Source organism: Monodelphis domestica, chromosome 6 (assembly GCF_027887165.1).
Source record: "Monodelphis domestica isolate mMonDom1 chromosome 6, mMonDom1.pri, whole genome shotgun sequence".
Classification (NCBI taxonomy): domain Eukaryota; kingdom Metazoa; phylum Chordata; class Mammalia; order Didelphimorphia; family Didelphidae; genus Monodelphis; species Monodelphis domestica.
Window position 1 is genome coordinate 229,980,228 of NC_077232.1, and position 26,585 is coordinate 230,006,812.

At 35.8% G+C, this 26,585-nt stretch overlaps 1 protein-coding gene across 6 annotated transcripts in view; it reads left to right on the forward strand.

Annotated features, from left to right (window-relative positions):
• Positions 1-26,585, forward strand: part of TENM3 (teneurin transmembrane protein 3) — a 3,501,974-nt gene that overhangs the window by 3,360,188 nt on the left and 115,201 nt on the right. For 4 of the 6 annotated variants that reach the window (XM_056802938.1, XM_056802939.1, XM_056802942.1 and 1 more), the window contains one exon: positions 25,007-25,033. The exons of the other annotated variants lie outside the window; for them this stretch is intronic. In XM_056802938.1, the coding sequence (XP_056658916.1) occupies positions 25,007-25,033 (27 nt within the window). The remainder of the gene's footprint in view (positions 1-25,006; positions 25,034-26,585) is intronic. 6 annotated transcript variants of the gene reach the window in all.

The window sequence follows — 26,585 nt, forward strand, 5'->3', positions numbered from 1 at the left end:
TTTTCTTTAAAAAGTACTGGGGGGTGATAGATGCTATTTCTTGTGAAGGCAATTTTCCACTTTTGGACATTTTAACTATCATAACATTAAGAGAGTTTTCCTCTTTAGCTTTTGGGGCATAATGATCCTCCTAGACATTATATTTTATTCTTTTGTCATAATACTTTTCCCCCATATTAATTGCTTTCATTTTGAATCATTAAATTAAAATAAGAATCTGAATAGCACACTAGTTTAAGTAGTACCAGCTAGGTGGCCAAGCAATGGGTTAGATAACTGCATGGTAGATTGGATCATTACAGCTTATTCCTAGCCGTTATAATGATAAAAGAAATACAAATCATGTGAAAGAGACCAATTCAGTATGCTTTATAAATGTGACCTTAATTTGTCACTCTACTTTTAAGTTTCTATGACATTCTCCTTTCTGCTATATCCATTTATTTCCTACCCAAGTTACTGGAACATCATTGAATTTCTACTCATTTTTATAACTGTGTTTTGTGGAAAAATGAAGGAATTAAAGTTGATCATTCCAGCACTTTTGCAGCCAGGTGTAGAGGGTCATCAAGCATTGTCTTTTCAAAGTTATAACTTCCCTTTTTATGATATACATTCCTTAATACTGTAGTCTCATAGGAGTTATAGGATGCTAAGGTCTCCAAAGGATTTCAAAGAAAGAGTTGGGAGCCCCAGGAATCTCAAGTTTGCATCTGATTTACTATATGCCCTTGAGAAAAATTACTATACCAAAGACAGTGTGAAATTCGAAAAAAAAAGTGTTACCTTCTTATTTTCATCAAGGATACCCTAAATATGTGCATAGACCTGTGTAATAAAGATGCTGCAGAAATGAGAAAACAACAATATTGGTTCATTATTTCTGATATCATCTTGGTACTTAAGGAAATAATAGATGTTATTTATGAACTTTTAAGTTATTATAGAATCTTCATTTTTTTAAAAATCTTGAAGATTAACCTTTAAATTCTTTTAAAACTATATCTTTCCCAGATACATTTCTTCTATCTGTATTATTAAGTCATTCAGCCACCCTTCCTGACCTTATTTCCTCAAGTGTTATTTCTATTATTAATATGCACCATGGATGCTGAAGTGTCAAATTCCAAATAAAATGGTTCTACTCTCTCAGGTGCTTTAAGAAATTCTGACTTTGTTCTACTGCATATCTTTTTCTTACCCTGCTTCAGTTTTCACTCACAATTGCCTTTTGGATTCTGATTAAAATTTCAAATTTTTAACTTTCTATGGACTCATTTTCTCTTGCACTCCTTTTCACTGTTTGGGAAGGCAATATTGTTCACTATCTATTGTCATCCATTTGTGTTCTGTTTTACAATTGTGACTGTATTCTTTAGTTTCTATGTTTCTTTGCTTGGCAATAAGATAAAATGTTTGCTGACTGAGGTCCTTTTGGGGCTCTTTGGGCCATTTTGGTTTAGTCAAATTTAGTCAAACCAAACTTTTGATTTAGTCAAATATTTCATATGAGTTAAAATTCACTAAGAAATTATGATAATCATGGTCCCTATCATTACTTTAATCCATTTTCCTTTTTTTAAAGAATCAACAGTTTATTCAAATTGATCATTGTAGAGACATTGTAATTGTGTAAAGGTCTCATTTTTTCTGATAATTTAGTATCAATTTTGATCTTTTCTCTCACAATTTGCTAACTTGACTGCTTAATGCTTATTTTGAAATGATTTCTTCTTTGGTAACCAAGTCATTTCCTCTCTTTGGAGGTGTCATCAATTTTATTTTTTTTTTGATTTTTAAAAATACTTGGCAGCCCCCTCTTTTTGAAGCAAGTACTAATGATATACCAGTACAAATGTCATGAGACATATATAAACCTTTGGTCTTTTTCAGAAGCACAATTAGAATTGTGTAGTTCTGTGACTCAGCTAGTAGTTCTTTTCATTATATCCATTGTCCAATAACAAATACATCCATCTGAAGCAGTGGTCCTATCTCTTATTTGGTTTTGAGCTTCATCACCCATGGCCTTATTCTCATAAGATCACATCACACTTTTTTCAACCTCCTTTTTCTACCCTTACTTTCATTTTCTGTACATCTGCTGAACATCTGTTAATTGAGCTTCCTTTGCATAAACCTTGCTGTATTTAAACATATTTCTTCCATTATTCCTCTTTAGATATGTTATCTGAATTGAGTCTTAAGAATGTTGTTGAGTCAACTTCCTCTTAGTCCTTGCGACTAAGATCATGGGACTTATATCTTTCTCTTGACACTCTGAAACCCACTATCCCAAAATGTAACATGCAAAATCTAATTCTGATTAGTGCCAAGTCATTTAGTTCTGTCTGCTTCAGTTTCCTCATCTAAACAGCACCTAGCTCGCATGGTTGTTGTAGAGATCAAATAAGCTCATAACTGAAAAGGACTTAGTGCATAGTCCAGCACACAGGATAAATGTTAGCAACTATTACGATGATAATGATTATTAGCATATTTCTATGATACATTTGTGATGAGTTTCTCAAACTCTACATCTATGTCATCCATCTTGCTAGATGTAGAATAGGCATTCCCACCATTATATTGGCCCCCTCCACTGATTCTTGCTGATATGGTCTCTCCCTACTCCTACCACCCAAGTTCCTCAATTGCCTTATATTAGTGTATCTTCTTAATATACAGAATACTCTTTCAGTTTCTTTGAATGTTGTGTACTACTCCATGGCTATATTCAAATCATGAGTCCCATCTCCCCAAGTCTCAGTGATACATTCCCATTTTAAGATCTCTAGTGTGTATATTACCAAGCTTGTGAAGCTGTGAGTTTTATCTATCTTCTTAGATACTTTCTCTGAAGAATATTGTTTTTCTCCAGTGTGGTTCAGAGCTCTGGAATCAGAGGTTTTAAATCCCAATTCTGATTTCTACTATTTTATGTGTAAACTTGGGCAAATTCCTTTACCAATTTAAACGTAGCTTCCTGGTCTCTAAAATGATGGATATGGTTGAGGATTCTGTTTAGGCATCTTCTAAATCTAAATCCTATGATTCCAAGATTTTGTATTATTCTTCTTGCATGATTATTGTTATTCTGTGGTTCTAACTGGATTTATACTCTTTGTGGAGAATGATTTTCTCTTTAAATAATTTTGTTTCAGAACATCAAAGAATGACTCTAATAAAGAGGAATATAGACTTAAACTTTTTTCTTCCATTTTAGACATCATAAACTAGAATCATCTTCTGTTCCGAATTACCTCTTCTTCCACTGCTCTAATTTATCCATCAGGTTATAAAGTGAGGCAACAGAAAATTCAGCTGAATTCCACAGATGAAGTCACTTAAAAATCTCACATCTAGTCGTTTTTTAAAAATTCAGTCTCAAAGTAAATTTTTATGAAAGGGGCCCCAAACCCATTATTTTTGAAAATGTTAAATGGATAGATTCATATTATATTAAATGAAAGGGCATTTCCTTGGAACATCTAGCATTGAATTCTGAATGTCGGTAAATGTTACCCATGGGAGTATATCAAGATTTTGCTGCATAAATTTCCACCCAGGTCACCAACAGAAAGCTTGTAATGTTGAGTGGAATTTTAGTCCTTTAAAAGAAAAATGCAGCCAATATGGTGATGCTATGATAAAAAGGCTCTGTTGTGTAGGAGTTGCTCATGTGCATTTTCTCACTAAATTCCTTCCTGTGGGAAGACTTTAGTACCAGGGCCACAGCGGGGGGAAAAATTTCATTCTTTCCATCCCCTTCAACAGGGGATGCTACAGTTCATAACAGTGGCAGTGGTGCTGAGAGATGAATGTGGGTTTTATTCCTCTGTGGTCATTACACATTGGAATAGCCTGTGAGGAAATGGTTATTTTTGTGGCTTTATAATCACTGTGTGTCACTGGGATGCTTGATCCACCAAAGGTCATGGTCTACTTCTTTCCTTATATCTTTCATGTACAAGGTCCAGTTAACATCTTTCCAATCTACATTCTCCTTGAATATTTGTTTCCCACTGTGAAAAGTGCCATGGAACTCCAGCTGCTCAGAATCACATAATGTTTGAACTAGAAGCCACCTCTAGTCCAGCCCCCTCATTTTACTGATGAGAAAACTGGGACTCAGAGACTTGCCCAAGGTCACACAGCTGGTAAAAAATAGAGTTAGGATTCAAAACTTGTTTTTCTGAATATGAATCTGATACTCTTTTCCACTATATTTTTAAGCCTCCAGAACTGTGTTGGAGCCTGGAGATGGTAGTGGGAAAAAAGGAAAGAACTTAAATTATTACACTCTTCCTTGGGAAAATGATGGTTCTATTAATTTGAATTTAATTTGTTAAACCTTAGTACATTTTCAAAACATGAAATGTTTGATGTTTTTGCATTTCCATTTTTAGCATCCTTTAAGTTTATTTCTAATCCTAAACCAATTTCAATCAATAATAAGATTCTATTTGGGAATATAATCCCTCTTCCTGAACACATGCCAAATATATCCTGTGTCAATTTTGCATTTATTAAAATATTCAACCCCTGAAGATATTTATAAATGTTAAGCTACTTTGCATTGAAGGAAGGCATTACAGGTGATTTTAAGGGGTGACCAGAGGATTTATTTATTTGAAAATGTAGAATTCTGTTCTAAGTGCCTTACCTCAAAGGCCCTCTTAAGCTTTGGGAAATGATTTTTTTTTTGCTTCCCCATGTCCTTAACACTTTAAACAAGATAAAAAATAATTTTACATGAGTTACTTCTATTTCAACACTTATGATTTCATCAGTGTGGACATCCTTATACAAATGTAAATAATAGCCTCTCAAGGAATGAATGGATGAGTCAATGAATGATTGTAAGATTGAGCTGAACTTTTTTAAATTTTATTTTTATTGTCATGCAAAACACACTTCCATGTCGACAATTGTTGTAAGAGCAAACTCATACAAAACTGAAACCCCAAAAATAAAAAAAAACCATAAGAACACTGATGTGAAAAACTAATCCAACATTTCTTTCTTTGGAGGTGGACAGCATTCCCCATCATAAGTCTGTCAAGATTTTCCCAGATCACTGCATTGCTGAGAGTAGCCAAGTTTTCATAGATAATCATCATTCAATATTGCTATTACATGTACACTGTTCTCCCAGCTCTGCTTATTTCACTCTGCATCATTTCCTGCAGATTTTTCCATCCTTTTCTGAAATCAGCTTGCTTGTCATTTCTTATAGCACAATAGTATTCCATCACCAATATGTACCATAATTTGTTCAACCATTCCCCAACTGATGGACATCCCCACAATTTCCAATTCTTTGCCACTAACAAAAAGATCAGCTGAACTTCTTAAGAAAGACATTGGCATGTGCTGCCTCCACTCCTCTCACTCAGTTCTAAATTCTGAAATCTGGCTTCTGTCTTCATCATTAACTGAAACTGCTCTTTCCAGCCAATACACAATCTCTTGATTGTCAAATCTAATGGACGTTCTCAATTTTCATCCCATCTTGACATCTCTATAGACTTAGGTATCTTCTCTATCATCCTTTCCTCCTAAATACTTTCTCCTCTTTAGGTTTTCATAATGCTCCTGGTTCTCCTTCCTATCTGACTTCTCGGCTCCTTTGCTATCTCTGTATCAAAAACCTACCTAACTATAGGCTATCTTCCAAGACTGTTCACTGAGACTTATTCTCTTCTGCCTCTATACCATCTTGCTCAGTGACCTTATCAGCTCCCATGGGTTTATTTTATTTTATTATTAAACATTTGATTCCCATATCAATATATTTTGTTCTAATCACTTTCCTGAGGTCCATTCTCCTATCATCAACTGCCTCTTGGACATCTGGAAATGGATGTCCCATAAAATTCTCAAACCCAACATGTACAAATCAGGACTTATTATATTCTGCACTACAAAACTCTCCATCTTCCAAATTTCCCTATTAGCACCTCAGTCACACAGGCTCCTGACCTCACTGCCATTCTCAGCTCCTCACGTGCACTCATCCTACATATCCAATCTATTGCTAAGTCTTATCATTTCTCCCTTCCCAAAAGTCTTATTTACGTCTCCTTCTCTTAACTAACACAAGCCACCACCCTCATGTAGATCTACCATGTAGCAGTTATTAAGTATCTTCTATGTTCCAAGGCCTAGACTAAGCACTGGAGATACAGAGGAGGATAAAAGCAAAAACTAAAAGAAACTACACAACCAAAAACAGTCCCTGCTCTCAAGATACTCACACCTTCACCCATGGACAATTACAACAGTCTAGTGCTTGGTCTCCCTGCCTTGTCATTCCCTACCACACTTAGCTGCCAGATTTATCTTCCTAAAATATGAGTCTGATCACATAGTGCTCCAACTCAAGAAACTCTTGAGGCTCTCTATTACCTCCAGGATCAAAATAATCTCTTCTCTTTGGCTTTGAAATCTCTTCCTACCCTGTACTTTATCCCTCTCTCTGTGTCCTCTGCAAGTGCCATTGGTCTCCTTCCTCTTCTTTGAAAATAGCACTCTTTCCCCAGCTCTGAACACTTTATACTTTTGTCCCTTATCCCTGGAGCCCTTGCTCTCCTCATCTCAGCCTCCTGGCTTCCTTGACTTCTTTCCAATCTCAACTGACATCTGACCTTCTACAATAAAACCTTTCCCAGTCCTTCTTTCTTCTTTTCTTTTTTTTTATTTAAATGTTTGTTTCTTTGTTACAATAAAATATCCATTTAATTCGCAGCCATTCAAGAAGACATCATTTGATGAAAAGATAGATAGATAGATAGATATAGATATAGATATAGATATAGATATAGATATAGATATAGATATAGATATAGATATAAAACTATGTCTTCCTTATTTCTATTTATCAGTTCTTTCTCTGCAGGGGAACATACACAAGCCATTCCTCAAAGATTCCTGCTACTATTTATAATGTTCTCTTGTTTCTGCTTGTTTCATTCTTCATAACTTCATGCAGATCTTTCTATGTTTTTCCAAAATTAACCTGCTCATCATTTCTTACCATATAGCAGTATTCCATCACAATCATATATCACAACTTGCTTAACCATTCCTCAATTGACAGGCATCCCTTCAATTTCCAGCTCTTTGCTACCACAAAAAGAAACAGCAGAAATATTTTAGAACATGCTAGTTCTTTTTTTTTCCCTGATCACCTTAGGAAATAAACCTAATAATGTTTCTGCTGGGTCAAAACATATACTTAGAGTTGTAACTTTCTGAGCATAATTCGTGATTGCTCTCCCAAATGCCTTACCTCTGAAATTACCCCAATTTAACATATATATATATATATATATATATATATCTTGTTTGTATGTAATTGCATATTGTCTCCCCAATTAGGCTATAAGCCTCTTGAAAAAAGGAACTGTTTTTTGCCTTTCTCTGTACCCCCAGGGTGTAATATAGTGCCTATTAATACATAGTAGGTCCTTAATAAATGCTTGTTGACTTACTGTGTGCCCAACTAAAGTGCCAAAGTGATTTTCCTAAAATACTGCCAGCCTGCTTCAAGAGGGAGGAAGCAGACCAGCCAGAAACACTAGGTCATAGCTTTTATGGTGATCATTAAGGAGAAAGGTTCACTCTTCTTCTAGTCTGGGGAAGATAAAGAAACACACACACACACACACACACACACACACACACACACATTTCTGTGTCACATAAACTAAAGCAAATTATATAGAGTCTGCTAGGTTCTTTTGACCATGTTAGCTATCACCGGTGCAACAATCATCTGTATTGGTTGTTAATACAATCAGAGAAGATGAATTGAGCATTCCTCTGTCTGTGATTTCCAGCCTTTATACATAATCTCTTTGTTTTGGAATTCTTTAGTATATCTGGTTGTTCCATTTGGTTTTAAAATAGAAAAATATTATTTATCTTTTGACATTTCCCAGTCCTGATTTTAAGAAAATGGAAAACACAGACTTCTTAATTGTCTAAAAAAATATTCTTTTAAATGAGCCATGTTTTCAGAAGAGGACCTCTATTTGCTCTGGACTTTTCATGAAAGATGCAAGAAAATGTGTCATAAGATACTCATTTTACTTGTTCTTCATTATTTGTATTAGACTCTATTTTTCATGAGGCATGATTTATTTGGCCAGGTGTCTTCAAACACTCCTGCATACATGCTCTTGCAAGCAACGTAACAAGTTGTTTTCCATGTTGCTTATTTGCCAGGAGTCGCTTCCGATATATTTTTTATGAGTACCTTTATATTTATATCACCATGAATTTTGAGTCAGTTGTACAAATTTAGTTTCTGAAAAAAATGACTTGATACAACAGAGTTCCATATGGTTGTGCCTTTCTCCTATGCCCATTATCTCTCTTGGTGTTATAACAAATGAGCCATTTTTGAAATGATAAAAACTCTCTTAATGTGACCAGTCTAACCATCAAAAGTATCACCTGGTAGTAGAGAACACGAGACCCTTCCTGTTTCCAAATTCTGTCTTATAAAATGGACTTCAAAGGTTTCTACAAACAATGTAGAAGAGTTTATGTGCAGAATTTAGGGAGATGTCAAATGTTATTGAACATTTCTTTCTAATTTTGCCTTTTATAATAAGAGGGGAGAGGAAGTATAAAACACAAATACTGCCTTTAAAGCAGCACTTTCTGCAGAACTCTTGAATAGAAGTGCTCATACAAAACAACATAAGGCCAGGGACCCAAAACCCTTTTATAAATAACATCTAAACTTAAGGATCACTCTATCTATGACAAATGGCTCCCCTTCTACAGAAAACTCCTGAAAATTGCCAGATATTTTATTTGGGTTCTTCAGTAATAATATTGACATATTGATGAACTTTGAATATCTTGGTTCACACCATCATATGTTGAAAAGTTGAAATTAGATCCTCTTCAGTGTTGGAAACAAAAAGGAAAGACAAAACCTTTTTTAAAAATATTTTTAGCTCATTTATTCTGATGTCACCTTAATTTCTGAATATAATCTTCCCTTCTCTCCTATCAAGATCAATCAATCGCCATGTAACAAAAGAATACAAAGACAAAAAAAAATCAGTTTAGGATATTTAACCAATACATTGTCTGACCATATATGCAATTTCCCACATTCACAATCTCCCACCACGTCTGCATAGGGAGCGATATATATATATATATATATATGTATGTATGTATTTTTCCTATGGTTTTTAAGGAACAAACCTGGTCAGTATAATTGCACAGAACAGTCTTTTTTTCCTTAATATTTATGTTGTTATAATCACTGTATATGTTGTTTTCTTCATTGTCCTTACTTTATTCAGCATCAGTTCATATAAGTCTTTCTTTGCTTCTCTGAATATGTCAAATTAGTTATTTCTTACAGTACAGTAATATTTCAATGCCTTCACGTACCATAATTTATTTAGCCATCCCACAGTAATAGGCATCTACGTTGTTCCCAGTTTTTTTACTACACAAAAGATACAGTTAGAAGTATTTTGATATATACCCGGTCTTTTCTTGTCACCATCCTCTTTAGGGTATGTGCCTTCCAATGGGATCTCTGGGCAAATGGGTATGAACATTTTAGTCACTTTCTTCCCATAATTTCACATTGAACCACTTCCGACAACACTCTATTAGTGTGCTTGTCCTTCTACAGCTACTCTAACATAATTGTTCCCCTCTTTGATTATCTCTGCCTATTTACTAAGTGTGAAGTGATGGGGGAAAGTGGGGAGAACACTAATAACTGGACACATTTGGTTTTTATACAATCAGATTTGGAGAAAAGATGAGTTTTACCTTCCTCTCAATATAGCGACTCATTCAGTATGAGATCAGCCTCATCTACAGATTAAATGTAGGCTATTATTGTGGAGTTATGTTCATAAACTCACATCATATATGTTGGAAGGGAATTCAGAGACTATCTAAGCCCTCTCTTTGTTCAGCTGAAGAAACTCTGATCCAGAGTTGATGAGCCTTGCCCAAAGTCATGAAAGTCAGCAAGTGATTGTGTTAGAATTATAGCCCAGGTCTGAAAGCTGCAAGTTCTGTACTCTTTCTATTACACATGGATTAGGTATTCCTTCCTGAATGGCCTTCCCACTCCTGATGTTGTTTCTTTTTGCTTTATAGGAGTTTGGGCTTCACTAAATCCTAGTGGACAGAGTTTTTCAGTTTCAATTAATAGTTATATGTTATCCAGAAATAGCATTCTTCCAGCTCTTAGTAGGTTAATCATATGACTTAAATCCAGTAGGATTTTTTTATTCAGTTTCTATGTAAATATCATCTCTCACCCACTATGCTGTGGAAGGTAAATAAAGTCTTTATGAAGACTTTAAATTTGTATTTAAACCTAAGATCATTTTATGGAAAAGTACCAACCAGTTGAGTATAAATGTAGACTTTGATTATGTTTTTTTTAATAACAAATTCAAGGTTCCAATTCAATAGTGTCTCACAGACTCAGATTCTGGCCCTTTCAGTGTATTTTACAGGTGAAAGAATCAGAGAATTTCAGAATTAGAAGAAAATCCAGAGGTTATTGAGTCCAACTTATAAATGAACAGTAATCCCTACTACAGCTTGTCCCCAAAAGGGTTATCCCGCCTCTACTTGAAGACTTCACTGATAAGGAATATACCTTTTTTCAAGGCAACCAATTGGGACCAGTTTAAATGTTAGGAAGTTTTTCTTGTACAAAGCCAAAAGCTGTTTTTCTATAACTTCCAGAAGAATTGGGAATATTTCAAAAGAATTCTCATTCGAATGTGCCTTCCCACAACTATATACAGATGAATTCAGTAGCAGAATTTTTATCTTTGTTATTTCTTGGATCTGACAAGCTGAAAATAGCATACTTTCCTGTTTGAAAAAAAAAAGGCTTCTTTTCCATTCAACTAGTTTTTCTTAATATAACTTTGGATATGGTTTTAGTACCAATAGTAGCTGTATTTTTTCATTTAACATTATTTTTCACAGATTGTTTTATCATAAACAGCAGTTACTCCTCCCTCCATTTTCTCTAGTCCCTGATGGGCTCAATGATACTCTTAATTTTTGAGTAGTTACTGGGTGGGGATAGAAGAGAGCCTGTCTGAAATGGAACTTAATGGGCATGTGCTGTGGATAAATTAAGGAACAGTCAAAAGAAGCCTATAAATATGAATACTTTGCCAGCTGCTTTTTCCATTAAACTCTGTTAACTGAATGAAATTAGTAAATAATTGTGTTGGTGGGGACGCTACTATATCCAAGCTGTAGTATAATGTCTTTCTTTTACAACAGGGCTTAATTTTTTTTTCTATACACCAAATTAGTTTTTAGGGTAATCTACATTGCAAATTGGTTGATTTGCATGAGAACTATGCCTACTTGTTCTGATTTGTCAACACCTCTTTTTTAAAAAGTCTTTAGCATTAAGCATGGGTGGGTAAGACCATCTGCTTAGGGACGTTGCCTGCAGCTCTATCACTTAACACATGAGACAGGTTACAGCTGTTTAATTGTTATGGTGTTGAATGATTATCATTCTATCCAAAATTAATATTTATATATGTATGCATAGAAAGCATGTGGTTAAACATAAGTGATCTAATTGTGAATTAATGTCATTAGGCATTCATTAATTAATCCCCATAGGAACAATGAAGTGAGAAATAAGGCTTTTCACATAGAGCCCAACCCTCAGCTATTAAGATAAGTCCCCAGTAGTCGTTATTGTATATATGGAGAAAGCAGTCCATGGGGTTACACTGCATAAGCTGATGGGATTGCTTACACAAGCTGCCACAGGAACAGCCCCTCTATGATCAGATACTCTGCCCTAACCATTGCTAACTCCATTATAATGCTTGCCACTGGGCTCTTAACAGTAGCTTAGTCAGCAGTGAGTCTACAATAATGAGGATAATCAAAATAACTCACATTTATAAAATGTTTCATGTTTACAGGGTGCTCTCTGTTAGGTCTGTCCAAGAAATCAGGGAGGTGGGAAGGACAAATATTATTAACCCTACTTTATAGACAAGGAACCTGAAGCTTAGTGGGATGGAGTAACTTTCCAGGGGTCATATAACTACTGAGGACCAGAGAAAAAATCTGATCTCCCAATCTACTGCCGCTTTGGGTAAGAGCCCTGTATAACAGTTAGGAATCCAAAGCCTACTTCATTCATTTCCCAATGGATAACAGTAGCATTGTCACGGAATTTCCATATGGCTAGGAAAATGTGTTTATTTCTCGTTTGGGACATGTATACATGTTCACCCTTGGTGACTTGAAATAAGGATTGGATGGTGATTGAATGGGTTGGGGGTTCTTCATCATTTTGATGTTGTAGACCCCTTTTATAGCATGCTGAAGATTGGACTCCTTTGCAGAGTAACGCGTTGTTGGTTTCTGTAACAGGGTAAAAGAAAATACATAGAATTACAAAGGAAACCAATTGGAATATAGTTCTCAGAATATGAAGAGTTCCAAGATAATAGATCCTGAGGTCTCTTCATGGATTCCTTGGAAGATCTGTGGACTCCAGGTCCCTTGGAATGAGTTCTCCATCTACCAATGCATCATATAACTCCCATATACCTTAGGAGTCCATCTTTATGATTTGCTGAGCCTGGGTGGAGGGGGGGGTGGGGAGAGATAAAAACTCCTTACTACACAGCCTTAAGATGATTAGCCTCAGATAAAAGTTATGTTAGTGATCATTTATTAAATCCCAAGACCTTCAAGCATACTTAAATCTTTCCCAGGTTGGTAGAATCTGGCAAAGTTTGAACTACATTGCCATAGTACCACCAAGCCACTCATATCAATCTGGCTCTTATTTAGACCTGGGGTTCCTCTCCTCTCTGACCCTTCCTTTGCCCTGTGGTGACTCTCCAGCCTCAGAAGTAACGATATTAAAATGTGCAACACCCTCTCAGGCTTCTTGAGGATGCATGGCATTACATAGGAGGGTACAAAAACTTTCTACATTCAGCGCTCAATCTCTCCAGGTTTCTTTGAGGCCCCTTCAATCTGTAAACCACATAAAAATGACCACTATTTCTCTACCTTGACCACAGGGGATTGTGTACATTTGTACACAAACTGTCACAAGATGCTGTCAGATTCAGTTTCCATTCTCCCCCTTTCTTGCACTCTTCTCTCTCCTCTGTGTTCTCAACCCTTATAGATTCTCCCTTCTGCTCTCTTTCATACACACACACACACACACACACACACACACACACACACACACGTACACAGGCATGCACGCACATGCTATTCTAACACCATAGTGACCACCATTCACTAGCATCAAATGCTTTAGTTTCCTTTCCCACACAGTGGTTTTACCTCAGGGTCAGCCCGTGAAGTATGGAAGTTGGATAGGAGAAAAAAAGGTACTTGCCTTATTTTTGAAAATGCTCTCTTTTGTCTAACTGGCTTAAATGAAATTGGCTAATAAATCAGTAACATCTCTGATGCCATCTCCTACCTTAAGGTGTCACTTTGATGCCTAATTATGCCATGGAGGTGACCCTGTGTTCTTGAAGTTTAGCCTAGCACAGTATGATTTAGTCCTTACTAAGCTGAAAAGTTTTCAACTATGAGCCTAGTAGTGGGCAATATTCCTGTTGTTTGAGGATTAATCTGGATAAATTTGGAAAGGTTCATCCCAACCTTGGCCTGAGGGGGAAGAATTTTTCAACTTTCTCAAATACTAGCTCCTAAATCAGAGAGGTAGTGATTCCCACCTTCGGCACTTACTAGCTCTGGTGAAATATGATGAAATAATTTAATTTCCCTGGACATTGATTTCCCCATCTGTGAAATAGGGGAATTTAAATTGGGACCCTTTTATCTTGTCTTTAATCATATAGGGTGTAGTATTAGAATGATGATTTGCAATCAGAGGGCCTGGATCAAATCCTCGCTCAACCACTACATAACTGTGTGATCTTGCACTGGTAATTTACCTTTCCTCCATCTCCTCAGTTCTAAAATGACAGGATTAGACCAGGTGATGACCTACCCCTTAGGATACCTTCTAGGTCTCAGTTTAGAAACCTAGGATCTGTATTGGTGGAGGAAATAGCTTTGAAGATAAAATTAAAAAGACCAGATTAAACTAGCATAGATACAAATGAATATTCGATTTTTCTTTATTCCAGGAAGCTGACTGTTTTGTTTTGTTTTGTTTTTGCTGTTCCTCAAAATAAAAACATACTCCATAAACTTACATGGGTTTCTGTCAAGTCATCAAAATTTTATTAAGCATTTATTATGTTCTAGATACTTGGTAAGTGCTAGGATGAAAAATTAAGCAATAAAGATACCTGCCCTCAAGGAACTTCCATTCTAATGGGAGAAGACAGCTAAGAAAAATGGAGCTAAAAGTGTGGAATCTGGAAAGGAAAGCAGAGATTGAATAGGAAAAAATGGAACATGGTAGAGAAGTTCATTGAATCAGGAATGGAACTGAGAGGGAAAAGTGAGCATGGTTCTTTGAAGCATTTAGTCAAAAAAAAAATAGATACCTCGGGTAAGTCACTAATCAGAGCCTAGGATAGATGGATCATCCCAGTGGAGGATGGTCTTCCAGAATGCTGGGGAAAAGACATCCTGCAAGACAAGAAGGCTTCTGGGACAGGGTGGAGAAGTCCAGAGTCAGGAGCAGGGCAGGAAAGATGTGAGGGTTTTCACAAGAAAAGAAGTAATTTTCCTTACAAAAGAGGAGTCATGCCACCTAGAAATCATCCTACCAAGTTCAAGTACATCATGCTTTCTTCCCTCCCAGAAAACTTCTCACTGGGAAATCTCATTATAGTGCAATATTGAATCTGTCTGGTACTGACATCTCATCAGTATCCTTTGCCCCTCTGATAAACCCCTCCTCCTAGAGGACAGCTACATGGGCTCCAGGACCTCTATTTAAAGAAGGGATTCAGCACAGGTTTTCTCCCTGTTTCCCAACAGCCACATGGCTCCTTAGAAATTTTTCTATTGTGCTCCCCCATATAGTGTACCTTCTTCTTCCTCTCCTAACCTGACCTCCTCCCGTTTGCTTTTTAGCTTTCTTTTTGATATTTTCTTCCCTTATTTGATTATTAGCTTCTTAAGGACAGGGTCTATCTTTCTTTTTATTTGTATTACCAGCATTTAGCATCATGCCTAGCACATGGTAGGCTCTTGTTAAGTGTTTATTAAAGGACAGCAAAGTGGCTCAATGGGTTGAGAACCAAGTCTGGAGTTGGGAAGACCTGGGTTCAAATCTGTCCTCAGATACTTCCTACCTATGTGGTCCTAGGAAGTCACTTAACCTTGCTTTGTCCTTATTGGGCTTCTGCCTTTGAAGTAAGATTTAGCATAAATTCCAAGACAAGGTAAAGATTTAAAAATATATATAAATAAATGTTCATTGATTTTTCTTAAAGACTCCTGGAAGAGAGAGAGGACCAGAGAATTTTCCCAAGTTTTCCTGATTGCAGGGAAATTCTAAATTAAGTAAATGAAAATCTGATATCCTCTTGTTTACTCTAAAAAAAGAGCCTCTTCCTTTCTTCCCTTTTATTTGTGGTCACTACAGAGGTCTTTAGATCATAGATTTAAAGTTGGGTGGAACTTTATAGACACTACCCAGTTTAACACACACGCACACATTTTACAAATTAAGGAAAGCAAAGCCCAAAGAGATAAAGGGACTTGGCCAAAGTCATACAGTCTATAAGTAGCAAAGCTCAGATTTGAATATAGATCTTCTGAGTTCAAATCCAAAATTCTGTTGTCCTAGAAGTCTCTTCAGTCACCCTTCACAGAATAGGTTGATGATTTCATTTGATGAGAGTAAAGTATTTGTGCTCATATAATCCAATGGGTAACAGTAATTTGAAAAAGAAAATGACTGGCATTTACATGGTGTTTTTAAAGCTTTCAGACAACTTGACATGGTTATTGTTTCTCTTGTTCAATGGATATGATGTCCAACATACCCCTCATTATATAGCAAGTTGGTCTGACAGAACTTAAACTCAGTAATGCTGTTAATGTAAATAAATAAAATTACTTAAATGCTTAAATAAATTTAAGGCAGGGAAACTTAAAATTACAAATAGCAGAAGAGTTCATATTCTGAATCCAGCTTTAAAAACAAGATGAAAAAACTCAAAACTAAGAAAATATTACTTGCAGGAAATACCAAAAAGATGGTGAGATCGAGTCCAAAGAAATTTGTATTTAAATATTGCATAAGAAATTCAGTCTATATGTTCATGGAAAGATCACAGAACTACACCAAGTTTTAATTTCCTCATCCTATAAAGTGAGAATAATAGTTCTTGAACTACTACCTGAAAGGATTGATGTGAAGAAAGTGCTTCACAAACTTTAAAGTTTTATTAAAAGGTTAGCTATTATTATTATTATTATTACTCTATAGGGAAATGTGGTAGTTGTATGCCTTTTATTAAATATCATTCATTTCTCTTCCAAGAAATGTTTCTATTCAGTATTCTTCAGTGAACATTAATTAAATACCAACAATATACAATCTTAAGTCTTTAGTGGCAACTCAAAAAGGAAGCAGAGAAGGTTGGCACTCAGTTGTAGAATGGGAAGCAACTTAAGTAGTCACTGAAGATTACAGAGCAGAGGCAAATGTACTTTAAATAACTAAGCTTTGGAAACAACCAAGGCAACTTATACTTTATTCCAGGGTTAAGCAAAAACATTATTGATTTTCATTCATTATTTTCCAGTTATGTGTAAAGAGGTTGGCAGGCTAGGGGGAAGAATTATGGGGCTGGTAAATTGTATGTCTATATATACAGTGTTAGCTTGGCTTACAAACGTGTCTCAGGCATTAATTTTCCTAAATGGACTCTTTAAATTGTATTTGTAGACAAGAAAATTGTCCTTTTGTTCCTGATCAAATCAGCAGATCTCTGGTTTCCTGTGGATACATTTGTGAGGGGGGAAAAAACACTTAAAGCATTTTTGAAAGCTATGGTTCTCCCCCCCAAACATCTGAGATTTCTAAGATTTATTTTTATTCAGTTTAAGAAGGCTTTATATTATATTTCAGAATGCCCTTGTCATAAGGATTGCTTGGTTATAGCTTAATTCCCACATCGTAGTGCTCCAAAGGCAAACACTTTTCCGGATGGCAAAATGAAGAAAAAGTTTTTGCACAGATTTCTTAAATAGTATATGCCCATATACCAAAATATGGAAAACCTAAATTAGAGGTTCACTGAATTACCTTGTGCCTATAGAGTGAAATCATTCTCCCTACAGAATAAACCACAAAATTAACATGTCTCATGTTAGGAAATAGCGGTCTCCCTTCCATTGAACATGTACATGTTTCTCCATTATGTGAAACTCCAATAAAGTGAAACTGATGTTCACCATAGTCCTATATACATCCCTATAGTCAGACTATCCAATCTTGTGGAATATGTCAAATATTACTTAAAACAGAGAGTTGCACATGTTTTTGATGCATATGTTGCTTTCTCTGCCACACCCCCACCAACTAGTACAGTTTTAATGTTCAACTAAGCTTTTTATTAGAGCTGGGAAGACTTGATTTCAAGTCCCACCTGAGATTCATACTGGTTGAATAACCTTGGGCAAATGACACAACCTTCAAGTGTTTGAGGCAATTGTCCAAGACTGGACGTTGCAAAGAAGTGTCCAATTTGCATTGAGAGAGGGATCTTCTCCCTCTAGGAATTGCTTATGATCACTGAAAATATAATTCCAGCTCCTATCCCATTTCCTAACTACCTCCCAGAAATGAGGTTTGGGGTAGAGTTAATTCACAAAGCATAGATAATCATGGCAGATTATCATGGTTTAATAGTGCTCCCTATGGAATGGCTGTTCTTTGCCTAGGTAAATACATTCAGTGAATCTAAATTATGGCAAGATATTTTTCATCCAAAATTCCAAAGTGAAATAAAAAGTTTAGATTTGCCAGGGAAAGCTTATAGAAACAAGTTTTAATGACATTAATGATAGTTTGATGAGCAGTTTAACAAGCAAGTCTTCTCACTGATGATATCAGTTGAGAAATGCAATATTTCATAAATGGAGGATTCTCTTTGACCTAATTTCATAATATTTTACATTTATGCTTTTCTCTGATTTGTATCATATTTATCTGTATGCATGCCTTATCTTCCTCTTAAAAGATGGGTATATTGTGTGAGAGCAGAGTCTGTTTTCTTTATCTTTTCTCCTCTTCTAACATTTAGCACAATACTTTACACACATAAGTCTCAAACAAAATTCAGGGAGCATCTGGGTAGCTCAGTGGATTGAGAGCCAGGCCTAGAGGCGGGAGGTCCTAGGTTCAAATCTGACCTCAGACACTTCCCAGCTGTGTGACCCTGGGCAAGTCACTTAACCCCCATTGCCTATCCCTTTCCAGTCTTCTGCCTTGGAACCAAAACACAGAATTGATTCTAAGATGGAAGGTAAGGATTTAAAAAAAAACATTCAAATTCAACAGGCATTTTTTTCTTTCAGATTTTGGTTATCTTTTGCTTTTTTACACCTTTATTTCTTAATGTATCCCTCTTATCCCTAATCTTAGAAAATCATCCCTTGGAATCAAAGGTAAAAAAGAGAAGGGAAAAAGACAATACCCAAAACATCAACCGAGCCTAAAATCAGGACCCATTGTCCTCAATTTCCACAAATAAGTAAAGACAGTGCATTTTCTTTCTCTTTTTCAGTCAAGCTTTGTCATTACTTAATTATACCCTGTTCAGTTTCATTTTTGTGGTTAATGTTCATTCCATTTAAAATATTATAATCATGTTTTCCTGGTTCTCTTTAACTTTATTCTTCATCAGTTCATATAAGACTTCCCGTGCTTCTCTGTATTCCTTGTTGTCACAATTTCTTATGACATAGTAATATTATGTTAGATTCAGATGCCAAGATTTGTTTTATTATTATACATTCATTAATCTGGTTATTAAGCACTTATTTACATGAATATTTTAAGCCCTCTCTGTGTCAGAGATTCAAAAGCAAAAGTGTTCCCTTGCCCCCCCAAATCCTTCCCAGCTTTAAGGTGTTTACACTCATTTGTTCATTTGTAAAACACTATTTTAAAAACCCCAGCTTGTTTCTCCATTGATATTCTTGTTATCATGTGCAAATTAACTTGACTCTCCCAAATAGAATAGTTGGAACATTTTATCCTAACCTTAGAAGGCATATAATGGTGAGTGAGGACATATTTAAAGGGTCTGCATAAACTAATAAGAATATGAAATTGCTTTACAATATTTAAAATTATGTCACTGCTATAATCCTTTATGACAGGGTAATCAGTAATAAAAGAGTAGAGTGAGCACCAATTAAGGAACATCAAATCAATGGGTATGCTGCTCATGCTGATTTAAACCGGGACTGATTAGAATAAATGGATTTAATATATACTTATTTGCAGACTGGTGCTTTTCTGTCATACTACAGGAACTTGTACATGAATTATCTAGGAACGATACCTACTTATATCTTTAATGAGATACTAATGGAAATCATTTTTTAAAAGTTCATATGATATAGCATTATGAAACATATAGTGCTAAATAAAAATCTCCCCTCCAAGGGCTCGGTGGCAACAGTGGTGGTGAAAGACACGTCTTTCTTTCTTTTATTATGTGCTCGGCTGACTGACTAGCGTGCTTCGGAAGATGAGCACCTTAGACTTTACTGTAGCAATTATCCTTCTTTCGAGCCCAGGACCCAAGCGCCAGTTCAGGAGCCCAGGGAAAATATTATATTGGTTCACACACTCCACCCAAGTACAGTGTTGGCAGTGGGGGCAGCATACATAGTTCACAACCATGAACATCAGCAACTATCCATCCCCTGCCAAACCGTTAGGATTGCTCCCTCATGACCTGACTGAAGTACATAACACCGACATGTTTTGCATCAGCTCCTTCCTGGGTTTATGTCTGTGTTTTCTTTTTATTTGGGGGTTGGGGGGTGCTAATTGTCCTGATTACCCCCAAAACTCCAGAGACCATCCTTCTGTCAGAAATACTTTTAGTTTTCTGACCTCAGTTTAAATCAGCACCCCATCTTCAGCATATGCAAGCCCAGCACCCACTCCTTATGCCTTGTTCGTAAATCTACTGAAATGACTTTTCATTCTTGTTTTCATTTACTCCCCTGCTAAATCTTCTCATTTCCCCAGTTTTATTCTTTAGCTTTATGGTCTTAATTGTTGCTTTTTTTCCCCCTGGAGATTTAGCTTTTTCACAACTTGTTTGTATCGTTCTCATTATAAAAGTGGGCTGACTCTACTGAGAACACCCCAGCCAGAAGGCTGACTTGTATTAACCTGTTTATATTTTGGGTTGGGTTCGTTTTATAGCTCACACACTGGTTATTCTCTCCAAACCCAAGCATTCAACTTAGTCTTCTTCCACATTTTCAGCTCGATTTGCTAATTGACTACGTAGTCACCAACCATCCAGTACCAAAATAGATGATGCTGTTGGGTCTGTCTCACAAATATCTCATTTCTGGCTGCCTTAGCAAAATGTAGAGTAAACCAGAGAGGGTTTTCTAATGGTCTAAGGTTGCATTTGTAGCTTTTCCATTAGGTGATCTCTGGGCAAAAATTAAAAAAAAAAAATATTTTCCCCAGAGCCACAGCCAGATGTACAAAATGGTAGAACACCAGGAGGGTGTTTGCCCTTTGGAAATAGGCCAACTCCCTTTCACCAGAAATGTTTGGGAAGGCGGCAGGGAGATGCAGAGAACCAGAGGCACTGAAATGATGAGAGCCAAAGGAAAGTTAAGCAACTACCTCAATGAGAAAGCAGAATACGGGAACAGCTTTGCTCACTGTCTCAAGAAAAGACCAAAATAAAAAAACATCTCTGTGCTTTAGAAGAGAAGAATGAAATTGATGCAAAGGTACAATATTTGTTGTTATAGGACTACCCTTGGGGTTTGGGAAATCCTGTGGCTTTGCTTTAGTAGTGTTGGAAGGACAGGAAATGCTAAATTACTGATTGCTTGTATAATATATGAATGTGTTTGATTTGGGGGGTGGAGGTTCTCTAGGCTCCAGATTCTACATTTACTGCTTCCTGGAGTCATAGCCCAGCCCTTCCCCTCTCCCCAGAATTCCCTAATGAATCAGAGCAGTTTATAGCCCCCAAGGGGATCGCCCCAATTTGTTGAGTTTTAAGGACTGTTGTACATTAAAAATATTCTGAAGTCAGGAACCTAGAACTAAAAGAGAGGTGTTTGATTTGAAACATGGGGGTCTTTGTTAAAATTTTAAAACTTATCCAGTAAACCTTCTTCAAAGGAATTCACCTACTCTTGCTCTTATAATTAAGAGCCTTCTCCATGAAAGATGGTACACTTTTTAGTATACAAGAAGTTTTTATTTGCTTAATTTTTGTTGTTGTTGTTCTAAAGACCAAGTCTTCTCATCTCGCCTAAGCTATAATTATGGAGGCCTTTCTTGATTTGGAGCTGTGACCTACATCATCCAACACTGACTTGGGCTAATTCATAACAATTTAAGCAACAGATTTGGCCCACCCTACTGAGTGGGACATGGGGGAAATGTCACCTTAGTGTAGCAAAATTTAATGCAGACAGGTACATGATCTGCAGCATCTATTCTAGTTAGAACTCCTGAGCTCATGAAATCCTCCCTCCTCAGCTTCCCTAGTAACTGGGATTACAGGCACTGACCACCTCAGGTGGTTTAATCGCTCTGTTTCCTGTTCTCTCTGACCAAGTGTGAAACAGTTACTCAGCCCTGGAAATTAGGGATCTGAGTTCAGGTTTTTGTTGTCAAATCTTTTTTTTTTTCAACCCTTACCTTCCGTCTTGGAGTCAATACTGTGTATTGGCTGCAAGGCAGAAGAGTGGTAAGGGCTAGGCAATGGGGGTCAAGTGACTTGCCCAAGGTCACACAGCTAGGAAGTGGCTGAGGTTGTTGTCAAATCTTGTTGGAGAAAATACTTTAAATATGAATACCTTAATTTTTTAGCTTTAATGGAAATGAATAATAATTTACATTCTACATTCTTTCCATAGAGAACATTTCTAATTTTAAAACTTGTTTAATCTTTTCAGGAGAAAATGTTATTAAAATATAAACTTATTTCAGACAAGGTACCATATTATGCTTCTGGGCATCTATTTTAAATATAATGTAAAAATATATTTGCTATCACAAAGAGAAAGATTCTTTTGAACTATCAGGTAAAATATGCATTTTTTCTCTTCTAAGGTGATTTTTGAATAACTTATTGTACATTTTTGCAAATGTGTTGATTCCATTAATTTTTAATATATTGTATATTTTATGAGTACTGTTCCTAATGGCTTCCTAAAATATTCTTTTTCCTATTACTTTTTCTAGTAGTTGATCTAATGTTTTTTTATCATGGCCTTGATTATTTTAAATAATTATGTGTATCTGGTGAAAAATCGGTCAGCTTTTAACCTTGCCATTATCTAACCTGTTTGGGGGGAACACAATCAGAAATTTTTCTCATGGAAATCAAAATGAAGCTTTCCCCTTCTTCCTTCTGGTTTTAAGTTGTCTGCCAATGGTCGACAAAATCTACAGTGCAAATGATGGATTTTCAGTGTGTTTTTAACACAGCAATTATTTTTTCTTGTAATCAAATTTTCACCTGTGTTGCCTAACATGGTTTTAAAATATTTATTTTAATTTTAACTTCAATCAACTGCCTACTTGAAATGAATTTGACAGTCCAGCTCTATTGAGAGGACTCTGCTGTGCCTATCACAATTCCTCCTTCTCTAACTTCCACCTTGACACACCTTCAAGTAATATGGCCCCTCCATTTGTTTAATTCTCTATGCCCATTCAAACAAATACCTGGTTCAACAGAATGGTAGCAAATTACTCTTCCCTAAAAAGCTGTTAATATAAATCAGAACTAAGATACAGGATTTATGTTGCTTGAATTGTCCGAACTCTACTTGACTTAAAATAAAATACTTAAAAGTCCTGGCTTATTCAATGTTAGGAACACTACCAACCAAATCAAATAATCCTTCATGGATGTGGCTCAGAATTTTGCCAATATAGTTGAATTAAATGTTCTCAAAATTATATTTTAATGTAAAAAATCAGCCATTGTTGAACTTTGGTACATCTATATGAGAAGAAAATATAAGGAAAACAATCTCCTACAAACAATCATTTTGTCAATGTGACAAGACTAAATGGAAGGGATTACAGGTCTGCCTCATTTTTTGAAATTGTAGGTGTTCTTGCAGTTATCCTTTTTGGAAATTGAATTCTATTTTTACTGGCTTATATTTTTTTAAAAAGGAAGAAGACTAAGAAGAATCCCTAATCTTTGAGGATGAAGCATATCTCTCTCTGTACCACCTCCATATTTTTTCTAGTTTGTTAATGAAATATACACTTACCTAAAAATATGTGGGAATTTTTGTTTTCAGTTCTTGCTCATCCTTTTCCCCCACAAACAATAGAACACAGGTTCTTAACCTAGGGGTTCAAGCATTTTTTTAAAAATATTTTGAGAAGACTTTCAGTACAATTAGTTTTCTTTATAATTCTATGTATTTTATTTTATGCTTTTTAAAAGTTTATTCTTGGAAGGCTTCACCAGACTGCCCAAAGGGGCCATGACAAACAAACCAAACACAAATCACTACAGGCATGTGGCCATGTCACATATGTTTATGTTTGTGTGTATAATAGTGGAACCACTCCACCTCTGGGATTCAATCAAATTGCAGCCGTGATTTTCAATTTAACTTATTCCCTATCTCTGCCAATCCACCTACCATGAAGATGGAAAATGCCTGATTGGTTCAAGTGAAATCACTATTGGAACCATTGTTCAACTGTTCTGCCAGGAAAAAAAAAAACCATAACCAAAGACAGTCAAAACAATAGCTCAAACTTTGTAGAATGGTAGAATGGCAATACTGGGTGGCACACTGGATATGTGCTCAACTTAAAGTCAGGAAGAACTGAGTTCACATATTGACTTAAACTCTTACAAGGTAGGTGTCTGCTAACTGAGTAAGTCATTTACTTTCTCTTCCAGCCCCTCTTCTTCATTTGCAAAAGGATAAGACTATTGAGTCTCCAAAATTTCTTCCAATTCCAAATCTATGAACCATCTGAGTCATTTTTGACAAATCAAAAACATTCAGGGATTTTTAGGAACCTATATTAGGTTGCAGCATTTATTACAATGATGGGCACACATGTATGCATGTTTACTGTGAAGAAGCAAAAGTCCATATAAATTGTCAGGAAATTGCTTAGAAGGGAATAGGCACAGCTATGAGCATCAATAAAGGACCTTTTTTTTTTCATTTAATTTAACAGATAAGAGTAACATCCCAAAATGACACCATGACACAGCACCATCCATTTGGAATTGACGCAGTAACCAAGTGTTTCTCAGGAACTTCTGATGTATTTTTTTTCATAATATATTTAAGGTGTTTCACTTTCTTAAGAAAATATTATTTCTTGATTTGACTAACCACTAAAGAAAGTTAGGTACCTCACTTTCATCAGACATCTCTCTCATACGTGTGGATTGCCAAAATTCTTTAGGAAGCAATGTATTTAGTTTTGATTTGCTCTGTCAGTGTTTATATGTTTTACTTAAAGAAAAAAAGCATATAAGGTGGGGAGAGGGGCCAAGGAAGAAAATTCAAATCATTGAAAGGTAGCAATGGTTTAACCTGAATCCTCTCCTTTAAAATGCTGAGTGTTTCCTGGATTCATGACTACATTTGCTGAAAAGTGAATATATTGCATTTTTAGAAGATATGAAGTGCATCTCTGTCGTGTGATGTGAGTCTCATGTCAGCTGGAGCTACTTGATTTGCATGTAAATTCTGAAATTTTCCTTGTCCCATGTGACACTTCTGAAATGTCTGTCTGTTCTTTTTTTCTTTTTAATTTCTCAAGCTCACTATTTGGATAAGATAGTTAAAGGTACTGTATATTTGCTCTTTGTTGACACGTCTACACACACCCACATATATATATATATATATACATCTCTATATATATGCAGAAAAATATGGATATAATATTGCATTAGGCTTGAAAATAGATTGTTTCCATGCATAATTTCATGAATTATAAATCAGGCTCACATTATGTGAAATGCTTCCCATTGACAGTACGAAGACTTCAGTGTCTGTGTCTCACATTAGTAGTAATGAATATCACTAGTTGCATCATTATGTAAATGCATTAGTTTTCACTGGAACCCCAACTGAAGACAACAGATCATTTGCTGTTTTCCTGGCTTCCTTTGCTTTAGCACTGGCAATTCCATTTAAAAAATGTCATTAAAAATATACGTGCCTCTTGACTCTTGTGCCCCAGCATAAGAAACTATCAAAATGAAAGGTTTTGATCAATATATGTATATAAGTACATATATATCTAATTAGCAAGGAAAAACTCATATTTCAGATATACTGGATTATTTGTCTTTTTCTAAATGTTTGAAGATGCAGAGGCAAGTCTAACTTTGTTTTATATAAAAAAGATTTTGCCAATTGTGCTTAGTATTGCTATTGGATGCATCAGATCAAAAGGAATGAGGGGCCAGAATAAAACAGCAGATTCTCATGTCTTCAGCTAATGTAGAAATAGATGAATGTAAAAAATATATATTTGGGATAAAAAGCCCTCTTTCCCCTTCTTAGATTATGTATTTTCTATTCCTTCTTTGTGCTTTTCATTAGAATATGGCAATATTCATGGCAATATCCAGGCTTTCATACAATAACACTTGTGTGCATGCAATCAGCCACTGCACCTCTTTGTCGATAGGGCAACTAAATATTTTATTTTCTTCCAAAATAAAACAACCAAAAAAAATCCCAATATCTTCAGTAGAAAAATTAGCTTTTTTATACCTATTACATAGTTTATAAATATAGGTGGTAATTGCCTGAAAATAAAGAAGCAGCAAAATTAATCTCAGCCTGACCATTTGGTATCCATAAGACTAATTTCATTCTTCCTGGTCACAAGAGACTTTCAGAATCTCCTTTTTGTTACTTAAGAGGCAATAGTGTCTCTGGGAAATATTTCAAATTACCTAGCAGAGGAGGAGGAGTTCATGAATTAATTCTTTTAAAGGAGACTTCAAATGAAGAAATCCCTTTAAACAGCTTGTCCTAAACAGCATTGAAAATTTAACTCTGTCATCAAAACAAGGGCAGCATTTGAATTGGCCAAGATAATGGAATATTTGATGAAATAACCATTCACTCCCCCCTTAAAAAAAGTGACATTAGCAATATAAAGAATCTGCTGCTCCAAGTACTTTTATTTCCATCCTGTTTAAAGTTATTGACAACTGTGTTTTCCTAGAGATCTGATTGGTAGCCACTTATTATTAGGACATTAGTGCCATTTCTGTCCTTGCTTTTGTCAGTGTCTTATCACACTCATAAGGATAAGAACAGCAGAATCTGCCTGAGTGTCATCCTCATACACGGCTCATGTTGGCTGCATGCCAGATATC